Raw genomic sequence first — 14,744 nt, 5'->3', positions numbered from 1 at the left:
CGCGTACATTCGGGCGTGTTTGAGGGAAAGATAATTTGCGACCGTGAGGGTGATGCAAAGGGGCCGTGACTGTGCCACTTACATCTGCTCTGCGCAGGTAAGTAGCCACAATGATCACCTTCATCATCATTATTATCCCTCCCATCTTCCCCTCCCTCAAGATCATCACCGTCTTATTCATCATTATCATTAATGCAATACAATATGGAAATGTCACTCCTGTATTTGACACGTTTAGTAGGTAGTAGTCTAGTAGTCCAGACAGGCACAATGAAGCATGCACTTTCAGATCCAGTCAAATGTTTAATCCATCCAGACGGAATCATGCTGTGTTAATTTTAGCACTGATTTTTACTGCCTTGGCAAGTCTATGAAGAAGTACTACATGAAGAAGTGATCAACCCTGCACACACACCTCCTTGCACTTACACTAATAAACTTAGTTCCACAACCTTGCCAGTGCAGCAGGTGTTGCGGCTCCTCTTCAGCCCCTTCCCTCTCTCCAACAATCCAGCCCCCCCGCCCCCACGGCAAAAAATTAATCTCATCAACTACTAATCACAGCTATGCATTCTGGGACGGCTCTCCAGCAACAGAAGGGCCGGGTGAAAACCAATTAGCTAAGCATTTTGGATCAAGCACAGTTAGTTGCACAAACAAAAGACACTCAGCGTTCTACATATTCAAGGCACCCACACACACACACACACACACGCACACACACACACACACACACACACACAAACACACTCAAACCTGAAATTAATTTAGCTGTAGAAATAGAAATGCAATCAAACATTACGGTTCCCGTCTATCTCACCTACTAATAATAATGCAACAACAAATACAAAGAGCGACAAGAGAAAGAGTTAGAGTGTGTGTGTGTGTGTGTGTGTGTGTGTGTGAGACAGAGAGAGCTGTTTCTCCTGGCTCGGCGATCCTTACCATCTGTGAGGGTTTGGAAGCACATCTTGCTGCTGTATTTGCCAAAGCCAGCCACAGTCCTCGCCCGCACCTGTACCACATAGACTGTACCCGGCCTGAGGCCCTCCACGCGTGCGGTGTTAGTTTGGCTTCGCAGGATGGTGGAGTTAATCTCGGCATGGTCCTAAAAGGAGCAACGGGCACACGGGAAGCAGGTTAGAGATGGCTTACAGAAAAGATGTCAGCGGGAAAGTGTGTAACCGCACAGTTAAAAAAAAAAAAACTCCAGCTCCAGTAGTAGTAGTAGTAGCAGGAGTTTGACAGTGAGACAAGAAACAGACTCATCGAGCGTTGTATATGCAGGAGATAAAGTGGACCAAATTTGGAGGAAATCATTTTAGGCTGTATATTATAGTTGTGCTAAACCAGAGATACAGGAAATGTAGTCTACTTTTGATAAACAACACTGACAGAGTTCAGATGAAAACAGTAGATAGTAGAGAAAAACGGAATACAGAGAACAGTTAAAGGTAGTGAACTCTCTTAAAAATGATGTCTTAAGGGCCCATTTAAACAGCAAGACGTAATTTGTTTCTTCTTCCAGTTTTTTTATAAGACTTTGGTCAGTTTGAACTTCAAATACACAACACTACAGCACATAAAACACACCCACAAGAAGCACACCACTCCCGCAAACACACTATAATTCCCATTCACACAGTAACACACACGTAGCACAATATGGTAATTAAAGGCAATCAGTTTCTTGCAAATTACAAAGGGCAATAGCTACTTCTGAACAGTAATAGAATAGCATTGCATATTTGTCTCCTCAGATGTGCTTTATGAGGCAGTTTAATTACTGCAAGAAGTTTGAGCACTACATCCTCTTGTTTTGTTGTCTGAAGTAGGTTGCTTTTTGAGTTCCACCCACAGAAAAGCGTTTTATTTTTTCATTAAAGGGAATGCTATAAAAATCCTCGGCAACAATCGCTGTTTGTTGTAACATTCTATGTAGGTATTTGACCTCTTTCGTATGCTGTTTTTACATTTTAATATCTGTTTAGAGCTCTCAAAATGTGTGTACATGCATACATATAGCCATTCATTATGTGAATGACCGTGGGACATGCCCTCTTTCTCTGTCCTGGCTCAAGGGAGCCAGTCAGACAGTCTGCTGCAGTGTCGTTTGGGGCTTGCTGGAGGTATCTGATACGGGGGATCAGTAATTACTTAGCCCTGTCACCTTCTCATAACCCAGAGTGAATATGACAGCCAGAAAATAAGACTGCACCAACACTACACCCACCACCACTGCAGGCTGCTGATAGCTAGATGCAGACATACTGTAGTGAGGGAGGGGGGATGCTGGTTGTAAGTGAAGGGGTGAGATTCCCTGTGTCAGTAAAACAGTGTAAATAGAGCTTTTCAAAGCTTGGTAAACACACTATTGTATAATGCTGGACTACATCCTAAAATACACAAAAAGTTGACAACAGCGTGGAGTGGAAAAGGTAGATAGGCAAGGAGGAAGCTAGGGAGGGAGGGAGGGAGAGAGAGAGAGGAAGATGATGGCAGGAAGCGATAAGAAACTCGAGGCAGAAGCAACCCACATCGAAATCATTATCCAATCTGATTGGTGTAATTGAATCATTCCGGTTGCTCCGTCATTGAGCAGACGGAGCAACCCCACATAATGATTTGTGCAATCACATTAGCTCTTATTGGACACTCTGGGCTTGATGAAGACAAATGTTTGGGGTTGGGATGGGAGAGAGCATCGCACCAACCGGCTTTCGTTCTATCTCGGAGAGGAAAGAGATGTTTATAGATGGAATTCTGGATGTAACTGGGTTAGGGAGTTTAATCATCCCACAGACCTTTTGTCCATTACATCACACAATCTGTCATCTCTCCAATGTGCAAATACTCTGAAATTGTGAAACTTGAATTTAAAGAGGCAGTTTGAAAGAAGACACGAAGCCCCATGAGAGCCATAGTCACCTATTCATCTGGTATAAGACGTGGTTGAGTGCACAGGGACCACTGGGGGTCACTCCTGCTATCAGTCTTCCTGCATGTCTCAGGACCACACCCCTAACTGTTGAGTTTGAATGGAGGACAGGTGAGCCGACAGATGGCAAACCGCCAATGGGGGAGAATCCCTCGAGGGAGCACCAGCTAGGAATGGCCCTCTCATGCTGCCAGTCAAATAGGGATTATGGGACACACACACACACAAACACACATACACACCCACATCTGCCACTTAAAAATGAGCTGGCATTTGGCGCTCCAGCAGGTTCGGGGGATAGCCAATAAAAGGCCATGCCAGGAGGGACTTCCAGCCACGAGAGGTCCTCTCCTGCTGCCAGTCAAATGGGGATTATGAGGACCACACCCTAACTTGCTAAATAAAGACAGAGATGCAGGTGGGGAAAGCAGATGGCAGAGAGCAGCCAATCAAAAGCATTGCCAGAGGTGACAGACAGGAAGCACGGCGGGGAGTTTGGTCTCTGCAGCAGTCGGTAAAATCACTGAATATAGATTGTTTATTGGTTACTGTCTCATCCAAATTGAGGACTGATGCTGCAGCCCGATAATAACACCTTTCTTGCGGTTGGTGTGTCATTTGTTCGCCATGTAGTCCGTACTGACTGCAATTTAAACGCTCTGTGGGAATATGCTACGCTCAGAGCTAGTGACGTAGAATAAAAAAGTGAGAAAGACCGCTTATGGCGGGCAGGAGGGGAGATGATCCAACAAACACACGACTTTCATGCAGTTTTTGGTACTCATGCTACGTTGTTCTTTACGTATTTTACTTCGTTTATATACTTATTTCAAGCCCAACCATGACGTTTTTTCCTAAACCTAACTAAGTGGTTTTGTTGCCTAAACCTAACGGCGGACGTTACCGTAGTTTTGTTTTGCGTGGCGTACAAATGACACATGAAAATCCTTAAATGTGTCCTCATGACACGCTGAATGTCTGTGCAATGTTGTGCTATTCATACGCCTTCCTGTGAGACCGCGTTGGATACTGGACTAATGTGGACATAATAATTAATAATAATTGGACCCATTTTAATGGATTGACTAAATTTACTAGACGTACTACATTAGCACTGTGTCTATTATAATCATATTGCTGGAAGTCCAATAGTTTATTTTCTTCTTGTTAAAACTTTCAAATAATTTTTTGTAATTGCCGATTTCCTACCAATTGCCAGCTGACTGCAGAGGGGAGATTTCCTTTCTGCCACTTTCCGCCATTACCCACTTATTTTCCAGTCAAAAACCATTACTGTTGTGGGGCCACCAAGACATTATATGTGATGTCGGACTGTAAAAATAAACCTCACTTGATATGTGTGTGTGTGTGTGTGTGTGTGTGGGTGGATCTTTTTTTTTTCTTTTTTCAAAAAATGCCAACCACCCAAAATGGACAGCATGGCCACCTGGCAGAAAGACAGACATTGTGGATACCATGTGTCCTCTTCACAGGCTCACACACTTGCACACATGCAAATACACGCACACACGCACACACAAAGGGAAACGGGGGAGGAGAAGTGTATGAGGAAGAACATTCTAATATTATGTTTGTAAATTGGAAATGAAAGATCTCCCATTAATGTTAAATTAAAATGTATTGCCTACGGTTAAAAAAGAAAGAAAGAAAGAAAGAAAGAAAGAATGAAAGGGGGGAGAAATATGGGCTAACAATTTAAATCTCAGAGACTAGATGGGTTTTATTACCAAATGCAAATAATTACCATTGCCTCATGAATTCTAATCTAAAAGGAAATGGTAATTATTTTGTATGAGAATACAATAGCGATAAAATCTGATATTAAAGACCATTTAAGCCTCTTAATCATTTCAGGAAATAAAGAAACTAAAATAATGCAAAAACAAATTATTATCACCATATCTCAACAAAATAAAAGAAAAGATTTTCCTCTCATTGTGATTCTGCAGAGCTACCCGCTAAACACTAGTGAGCATGCTAAGAGAGCGGTGCAAAGGATCATCTTACCTACAGAATAATTTAAAGGGAAATGTATTTGCGTCAGTGCTTTCAGTTAGTTTTTCAAGCCTCCTTTTGAGATGACTCTTTGTATGCGTTGCATTCACCTGGAGACTAACAAGGAGGCCTGAGTGAGCGAGCTGGGAGACAAACAAAAACGGAAAGAAGAAGGGAGTCTTGAGGAGGAAATGTGAATACCCTTGCTGGGGACTGAGGGAGTCCTGCTTTTCACGTTCCATTAAAAATCTAAACTTGTCTGTACAACATCTGTGTGTGTGTGTGTCTACTAACGTGTTGTGGTGGACTCTGAGGGCTGGCAGGGAGAGAAGAAAAGAATAATAAATACTTCCTCCTGGCTTCTCTTCTGAGGAATTGCTAATTGTATGTAAAGTACAAGGGGGATTTCAGAGTGCCAAAAATGCAGGTGGTGCTATGGTCAGCATGTTGCACATCCCGGTGACGTGCTGTAAACTTGTATTTGATTCTTGAAGTTTTCACATTGCAGCATGACAGTATACTGCTGTCATCCAGAATGGATACACCTGAACTACGGCTGACACTCACACACACATACACACACCCTCTCTCTGACACCAATACGCACAGAGCCATCAGTACTCAGAGCCAGTGGCTGCTCTGCTCCAGACTTAATGGAAGGCCTGACCTCCGCTATGCTGAGTTATTTCCACCCTCCCCAAATTTTCAAACAACCAGAGGAAAAAAGGGTATGAGAAAAATGGAGAGACCGGGGAGCAAGGGATTCTACTTTTTCTCTGAAAACCTTTAATTCATTTCATCTTGCTTCCCAATTTAAAGGGTCCCAGGACCACTTACTCTGCAATGAGAAGGTGGGCTGAAGAAGGGAGTGAGCCTTGCTGAGAGAACAGCCTTCAGCACTCACTACAGCATTCAGGTGAAACTGTCAAAATGCAGTCTTTTAATATCATTACCATCCCCGTCCTTCATGTCATAGACCGTGGAAGAGGAGGGACCAGGGGTAACCTTTGGAGTTAGATATTCTATATTCGATTTTTCTGAATAAAAGTGTGAATTTTATCTATGCTGCGATGCAATTAGACATTTACCTACCATGTGCATTGTTTATCACCGACATTGTTTCAGAACTATGGACAACGCTGTTTGTTGTGTGTGGTGGGAGCGTTTATACGGTAGGTGCGGCACTGTTCATAGTACTGAAACGGAGGGGAGGAGATTGATTGACAGACAAACAGAATATGGTGTCTTTGTTCAGTTTCTTAGCCTGTTTGATTTTTCGTGGTTGTAAAGACAAAGGGAGAGCACCGCAAGCAGATGTTTCTACACATCTGATAAGCCTTTAAACACATCAAACTGTTACACAAATTGGACTTCTTGGATCGAAATTCCTTGTCTCACCGGCACCGTGAAGAGGACTCTCTCTGTATGTAGATATAAATAGTTCATTCTAAGGTAACGAAAACACAATGATTCTTAGTTTCAGGTGATTGTACACTAAAGCAAACATACTTAGTAATATTATCTTTCATTTCTGCCAATAAATCTCCCTAAATGCTACACAATGTTCCTTTAAAAAACACAGCCTGCACCAACGCAGCATCCTGCAATGGGCTGTGTTCGGTCTCAAGCCCCACTAATAGATAAAACTGTGAAGTTGAGTAAAGGAACAGCAGTATGCTAAGAGGCCTAAAGGGTAATGGCCACAGTTATGTGATGCACACTGGTCAAAAAAAAAAGAAAGCTGTAGCAGTGAAATATTTTCGTGCCATTCATGTATACGTCATGGATGTGCCTGGTGAACAACATTTATTGGAATGATTAGGGTACCATCTTGGAACATGGCACCCAGTTCTTCTTAATACACCCATGCTTACGTCCTCATAGGGTGTTCTGGAAGCCCACCAGTCAAGGTCAAACAAGCATGTTCATAGTTCAAAACTATCTGTGGACCTTTGTCCCATGACAGCTCCATATTTAATTAATCACTCTCGACTGTGAACTTTCAAATCAAGACAAACGTGTCACAAAAATAATCTTTTTTTTCTTCTTTTTGAATTACTTATTCATCTAGAATTACCCCCTCAAGGTTGTATTCCTCCGCCAACCAGTCAAGTTGCAGTTTACATCCACGTCTGTCCAAAATGTCATCACTTCATCATTTTATCCTATTAGACATTTGTGTGAAATTGTCATAATTAGCATTTGAATTCTTGAGTTATGGCCAAAAATGTGTTTTGTAAGGTCACAGTGACCTTTGATTTTTGACCACCAAATTTGAATCGTTCATCCTTGAGTTCAAGTGGACTTTTTATCTCCATGCGTTCCTGGGATATCGTGTTCACGAGAATGGTACGGATGGACGAACAATGTGTAAACATAATGCCTCCGGCCACAGCTGTTGCTGGCACAGAGGCATAAAAATATGTTCCTGCATCTTCAACAATTAGTTGTGCGAAATATGTTATCAGGTCGACGGCTAAAACCTCAACATTAAGCAAAGGATGGAAAAAAAAAAAAAAAAAAAAAGTTGAATGCTCTTTTATGATTACCCTGAGGTATTACTCAACACAGAATGTGACAATGCCATGCTGCTGGAGAAGTCGCTCTTGTAAATGGGTATACTGTAGGGGGCTTCCTGTGAGATGGAGTGTAAAGAGAGACAGCTCTCTGCTGTGCTAAAGGACTGGCTGACTGTGCCAGGCACGCTGAGACAATCAACTCCAGAGCCATAACAGTGTGACTACTCTCAGATTAATGCAAGCATCAGTGAGATGCATAAAAAAGAAGGTGAGTAGAGCAAGGCCATTTTTATATATAAAAAGCCCATTTTTTATGACTGTATTATCCAGCCTATAGTGCTGGGTAAAGCTGGGAGTGTGTGATAGACATGGTGAAAGACATCCCTCCATAATTGCCTCTCATGACTAAAAGGCCACATCATCACTTTGCGGCTGTGTGAAACTTCCAGATTTTCTGGACCTCTCAAGCATTCAGGAAATCAATAGAGAGCTGGCAGCACTGACCTCGATGGACCACAGTTTAATTTCCTGCTTCTCCGTATGCAACAAGCAGGCTAAACATGCATGCAACAGTACAAGCCAACGCGTGTGACACTGAGGATTTATGACGACTTTTCATCATGCATGTGTGTAATAAATTTTAACTGGTATGGAAATTACACACATGGCATCCGATTTGCCACCATCTGTTTTTTTTCTTCCTCTGAGGGTTGGTGCTTAATCAGGCACAAAAACACATCAGCAGTGACACTTTGGACAGCAGTGGCTGGCTGAGGAAAAGTCTGTTTAGAGCCTATAAAAAGCCTCGTCACATCCAAAATACAGAGTGTCAAGGGAGGACCACCAACGTGGCAATCTCATCTCCGAAGCCTGGTGTGGCGCAAAGCAATCACTCTGACTCACCTTCTGTCTTACGCACACTCGGCGTGGTGGTACATTTTCAAATATACAGGGGGATATGAAGGTGCATTAAGACCGAGGTAGACAGCGTAGAGCGCAACCTCTCTGTCACCTGAATCATCCTAGTGCAATTAGCAATCTTGTCCTCGTTAATTCACTAATTTGTGATTACCCCGTGCTCATCTATTTGTGCGAAGACATGCTACATAAACATCAATAGGATTAGGTTTCATTGATATTCATGAGCTAATGGGAGGCTGTATAAGTGTTATTTACACGACACTAAGCTGTCTGGCAGATAAGGTTTCTCGGGGCAATGGCAATCGGATTCAATTTCATGACCTGTGCAACGCCAGAGGGGGAAGCGGCAAGCAATGCGGCTATTATTGGATAACTGAGTTTTCCAACTGCAAACATAATTTAAAAACATGATTGTTGTTCTCTCAGATAGAAAATGCTAAATGTGACAAACACTACTCTGAGGTGGAGCTGTGAATATTGATCCACGAGCCTTAGCCAAAATGAGTTTGTGTGAAATAAATAACTCGACAGAAAAAGAAAAACATTTATAAAACGCTATTGATTTTTGTCTTTTATTTGGAGAGCAGAACATAGGTCGAGTCGAGTCTCGCAAAAGTCTAAGCTTAAGATGACAAAGACTGAAGGAAAAAAATGTGCATGACCAACCTTGCTATAACTATCGATCAGCTTTAGGAGGACAAACAAGGGCCCAAACAAAAAGCTAGAGTCTCCGATCTCTGAGTATCATTATGTCGAAGGCCTTGGGAAAAGCCTACAGGTCAATACTGGAGCAGCACAGGCGCTGTGGGGTAGGGCTGGCGACTTAATAAAGCAGACGTATTGTGTGCGAGCAGACGGGTCGATGTGACTCCCCCCAGACGCAATGCATTTTCACAGCGGGACAGGTTGCTGCACTGTGCAGAGTGGGCCTGGAGCAGAGGTCAACCTATTCACTTCATCAGCAGCAGAAACCAAAGAACAGTGGGAGAGATGGAGTGAACACAGTGAAAGAACATATTATCAACCCAGGGGATTCTGCTCACAGATATCAGGGAGAGCTTAGAGTTTTTGGGGGGCTTTAATGCAGTTTGCTATGCATGTGCAGAGTAGGAGACAACACCTCGTCTCTGAAAGAGCTGGCACTTACAGTATACTGTATATGCTATCAGACATAAACATGTAAATTCATGCATTTACACACACGCATACACTTATCTTACCTTTTCGTAGTAGCGCAGTTCATAGTCCAGGATGATGCCATTGGGCTGTTCTGGTTGTGGCCAAGACAGTGTGAAGCTATTCATGGTGGAGCTGATCTGGTGCATGATGGGAACTATGGAGGGAGCTGTAGGACACAGAAAGAGTAAAACTAATTAAATACATATCTAGAATAACATTGATTATTACAGATTAGGGGTGTCGCTATATACCGGTATTGATGATTACCGTGATATTTTAAAATGAAATATTGATATCATGTTAATAATACACACATGATAATATTGTATAAATAATCTTAAATCATTTTATTAGCCACAAGGTGAGAGTTTAGATTATGTGTGCAGCGCAGCTCGCCAGCCAGTTCATATTTTCCTAAAACATGACAGTGGCCTTTTGAAGCCATATTAATTCTTTACTTTAGATTTCTAAATTGGTATATCAAGCCAGCTATGGGACATTATCTGCCTAATATTCACATAACTTTTATGACAGCTAATTATAGTTGGTACATTATCTGCACTTTCAGGAATGATGGTGCGCATTTTAAAAACAGTGCACGATTGCAATACATATCATCCAATGTGTGTACCCAGAACAAACCATCATCAGCTATCAGTGCTCAGCACAGAATCCAAGTTTCAGCAACTCTCATCAGTACCCAGGTAGCCAGCTGAGTCGGGCCGCTTAGAGCTTCGCTCAGCCGTATTCTGGCACTGCACGACCAAATATGTGCCGGCTTTGGCCGAAATCAGGCTGTCAGAATTGGCAAAGATTTTAAGGGTGTGGACTTGGGCTGAGTGTCAGCTCTAGTTAGCAGGACTCCGGCTACCTTTGCGCCAGGATGGTCAGTCACCACGAGTCTGGCGTGAGTCCAGCAACCAATCATGTTGGATTTAGTTCGCTTTTGGGATGAGTGATTTTGGCTATCATGGAGAGAATATCGGAGCACCAAGTGTGGCATCCACAGGATGCATTGGGATGCAGTAATTACTACATATGGCTATGCTAAACAACATGATGTAATGTTGTTTAATAATGACGCCGTTGTTTTTGTAAAAATTAAGTATGGCAGGAAAGAAAACAAGTCATTTGTGCTGTCTCAGTATAAGCCATTTACTAATGTACTGTAATTGCATTTTTAAAGTAATTCATGCAGTTATATAAATAGCTTAACTGGGCTTTTGTGTTGCAGTAATACCATGATTGTGCTCAAGTAAGTGAACCTGAGTAGGCATGCATCTAACTTTACAGTATAATGCACAGTGCAGCAGAGATTATTCATCAGAATAGCATGTAGAGGGTCATATTAAATTGCTCTCATTCAGGAGCCATTCAGTTAGACATGTTCAGGAATGTATGTTAAAATGAAATGGGCAAATCTAACATGAAGGGAAGATGTGTATCTGATTCGCTGATCTGGACGTAACTTGACAAAAATGACACAAAATTGATTGTGTTTTAATTCAGGAGGGGACGATATAGGATTTTATTGTGGATCATGATAAAAAAAACACTCACAATAAGTTGATTGTGGTGAATTTCCATTATCGGGATAATCATGAATATCGTACATGAGTTTTATTCATCCTTTATTTAAGCAGGCGGACCTTAATTGAAGTTGTGTGTCCTATCTGTGATGCAATAAAATATTTGTTTCTTAGCAAAATGTAAGGAAAACTTATTCTAGTGTGTTTTAGTGCCATTTTAATAGTTTTAAGCATATTTTGATGATTATCGGGATAATATCGTGCATCGTATTTGCATATCATCCCATGCCTAATATAGAGTCTTACAGTAGACAGCAATTGCTGATTTCTGTGCAAATGCTGTCATGGTGAGCCATGAAATGACTAAACAGTGGCAGGAAAAAATATGCTTGCATCCAATAAAACTGCCACTTTGCAGGCACAAGCAGACTGCACTGGATCTTCAACAAAACAAAGACCCTGAGTTTCTATAAAACTATACTCACAAAGAGGACATTCTCTAGCCAACATGAAAAAACAAAAACATCTATGTATGAACCACAGGTTATTCAGTAAACGGAGCGCTAACATTGTGATCGTTTTGGCCCAGCTGCCCAGTCTATTTCCTCCTTCAGCCCCAGTACACCTGAAAGCACACATGGGCTGTCAATTAACCCAGACACTCAGCAATTTCCTGCTCATTCCGTCATTTCTGTCCTCTGAACTGTCATCCCTTCATCACCCCTGTTCCTCGCTGCTCTTCAAATGCAGCTCAAAGATTGTGTTATTGGACATGAGGAAGACATCATCCAGAATAAAACTCTGTATATACAGTATGTGTGCATGTGTGTGTGCTGGTTTCACATCTTTACATTTCAGTTAGACAGAAATCTAAGTACAACTGCCTGTCTTTACTGTAGGCATTATAAAGATAGATAAGAAAAGAGCCTAATTTACCATCAGAACAGGTATCGTATGCCATTGCAGAGTCCATCCTCCTGTCTTTTTTGCTATGATACCTTGGCAGATTTCCTCACAGTTGACATTTAACAAATCCGCGGATATCCTGTCACTGCTGACAGCAGCGTCAAGGTAGTTCAGATTTTCTCCTCTGTGAGGAAAAAAAGTACATTTCCCTGGTGCTGATACTCACTTTTTCTGCATCTATTTGTTATGTAAATATGTGTAATCTAGGGCAAACGGACAAGTTCCTAAATGTCACAGGCAGCAGTTTCTAAAATCTGCACAGTTCAAATCATTATACACTTCCCAGGGATCATTTAGACCGCTAATAATCAAGTTAAAAGGTTCTGGAGGTATTTTGTCTTTTCACCGGTCATGCTAATTGCAATGTTTTTTCTTCTATTTGTTCTAAACAAACTATTGTTGCTGCTGGAGATCTTCCTGCTCCATTTTCCTGTGTCCCTTTTCAGTGGATTTAAAGGCCCTGCAAACATATTCTTTCATCATCTTCTTACTATAAATGACACGGTCCCACGTGAACACACTATTTTCTGCAAAAGTTAGAACAGTTTTAGTTTTTATGGCCCTTCAGAGATTTCTGTATTTGTGTTTTTCTCTGTGCTCTTCTTCCCTGTTTAAAAGGGCGGGGCTCAGTTGGAAAAATGTGATGAGTCATACTTCCATGCACCAGTTAGGGCAGAGTAACATCTGAATCAGAATCTGATGACAGTTGCACAGTTGTTTGTTAATATTGCATTTCAAGCTCCGCAATGGTTTGAAATAGGTTACACTTCCTGTCTCCTAAGTGGGTGCAGTCATGGCGTGTTCGCTGTCGTGTTGGTGTCAGAATGTTTGGAAGATACTGTATGTGGCTTGTGAAAAATGGATCCAATATTTACTTTGGTGACTATGGGGTGAACGATTCGGTCATAATCTGTGTGCACCGACAGAAATTTAAAAATGTCACAAAATATTAAACAAAAATACAAATTGCTTAGCTTTTATGCACAAATCAGTCTCTTTAAAGCCATGTGAATATGCCCCAAAATCTGACTGTATGATCACAAACTCCTCTAAGGTGCTGAGATAAACTCTAATTTAGTCTCAGAGTTCAAAGATGATGAATCCAACCAAACTTACTCATCAAACCAATTTGTGAACATACAAGTAAGTTTGATTAAAAATTGATTCTGCGGCTGCTCACATTAAGTTCAAAGCCTCGGTGCTTGTATACAGCGCTGGAAACGAATCTCCACCCCCCATGTCTGCAGGCATAAATACAGCCCCGCACAAGCCCATGCTCTACATTTTGTGCCCATCAGCCTCTTGGCTGTCGGCCTGCTCGCTGCTGAGGCCTCGTCATCCCTCCACCTGGTCTCCACTCACCATCTTCCTGAATACCTCCTCTATTCAAAAGGCAGCAAATAGCACCCTCTCACAACTAAATGATCCTTTTTACCAGACTCCTTAATGCGTATTCTACTTCTTTCCCTTCTATTCGTACTTCACCCTTGCACAACCACTCGATGGTCACGGGAGTTTTTGTAAAGAGAAACCTTTCCACTCAATGGTGGCTTATTCTACGGTTTTGATTAGAGTAAGTATTTCTTGATTTGAGTGTCAGATAATTACCTAAAATGTAACTATAAACAAATGACTGTTTATTCTGTCAGTGCGAATGGATTCTGTTACGTCTCCCTCCCTTGGCTCTCACCTCCTGCCTTCCCTCCCTCCTTCCCTCCCTCTCTCTCATACCTTACACAGAGAGTGTGAGGGCTAAGCTTCACCTCGGTGCACTTCAGCCTCTCTGCCTCTCAGGCTGGTTCACGCTCCACTGACCAGGGCTAGGGCTGCCTGGGCCGCATTATCAATTACCGGCCACAGGCACACACTGTTCCTGACAGACCCAGGGGAGGGGCACTCCACACACAAATTCCTGCAATGGAAAAAAGGGGCTGAGAAGGAGAGGTAATTCCACAGCCATGGCCTCGAGTCCTGGTCCCAACTCAATTCATGCATTCAGGCGCGCAGACAGAATAACATCCATTTTTACCATGGATAATTTTTTATGCATGTTTTCAAGTGCTGAGCATCAAGTGTCTAAATGTGTGCTAGTCTGGGTTGAGACCTCTGAATCACTACCCACATCCACAGCAGATTTGAGGGCTTTTATAACCCCATTTGGAAAAGCAACAGAGCCAATCAGAGCTTTGTAGGTGGTATTAAGGATTGAGACATCATCTTCCTGTGAGCAACTCCTTTTTCTACTAACAACTTAGTTTGGCATAATCATCAGTATTTGATCAACATGTTAACTTCTTCTTGTGAGTGCTACCAAGGTTTCTACGTCACCTGTAAACGACAACGACAGGAATGATATGTCAGTTACTACTGATCAGTTGAGGCAAAAGTAACCCTAGATAACATGACCGTAGTGTCAAGTCCCGGTGAAACGGAGGTAAGAGCGTCTTTAGCTTCTTTACTGTGCATACTTCCCAGTGAAACAGAACATTTGAGCAGTGTACAGTTACAAGAGGGATTTAAATCAAATCCTTCGCATTTGATTGGACCAATAAAAAGTGGGTGGGCTTAGAATGTAGCACAATATGGAGCCTCCACCCTTGTTGTAAAAGTTGGTCGTGTCTAGAAGGCAACACTCAAATTGCAAAACACTCGCTAGATGGTAAAGGTTAGGCACTG

General features: G+C 42.1%; 1 protein-coding gene across 3 annotated transcripts in view; it reads right to left on the bottom strand.

The window, feature by feature from the left end:
- Window positions 1-14,744, bottom strand: part of LOC119498363 (ephrin type-B receptor 1-B) — a 168,563-nt gene that overhangs the window by 33,411 nt on the left and 120,408 nt on the right. For all 3 annotated transcript variants that reach the window (XR_005209107.1, XM_037787193.1, XM_037787194.1), the window contains exons 6-7: window positions 9,615-9,739; window positions 946-1,108 (exon numbers count right to left, since the gene is read on the bottom strand). Coding sequence is in view for 2 of the 3 variants with exons in the window: in XM_037787193.1 (XP_037643121.1) it covers window positions 946-1,108; window positions 9,615-9,739 (288 nt within the window). In the remaining variant the exon portion in view is untranslated. The remainder of the gene's footprint in view (window positions 1-945; window positions 1,109-9,614; window positions 9,740-14,744) is intronic.

The sequence above is a fragment of the Sebastes umbrosus genome, chromosome 12 (genome assembly GCF_015220745.1).
Source record: "Sebastes umbrosus isolate fSebUmb1 chromosome 12, fSebUmb1.pri, whole genome shotgun sequence".
NCBI lineage: Eukaryota > Metazoa > Chordata > Actinopteri > Perciformes > Sebastidae > Sebastes > Sebastes umbrosus.
The sequence above is the reverse complement of the archived record's forward strand: the minus strand, read 5'-3'. Positions and strand labels throughout refer to the sequence as shown.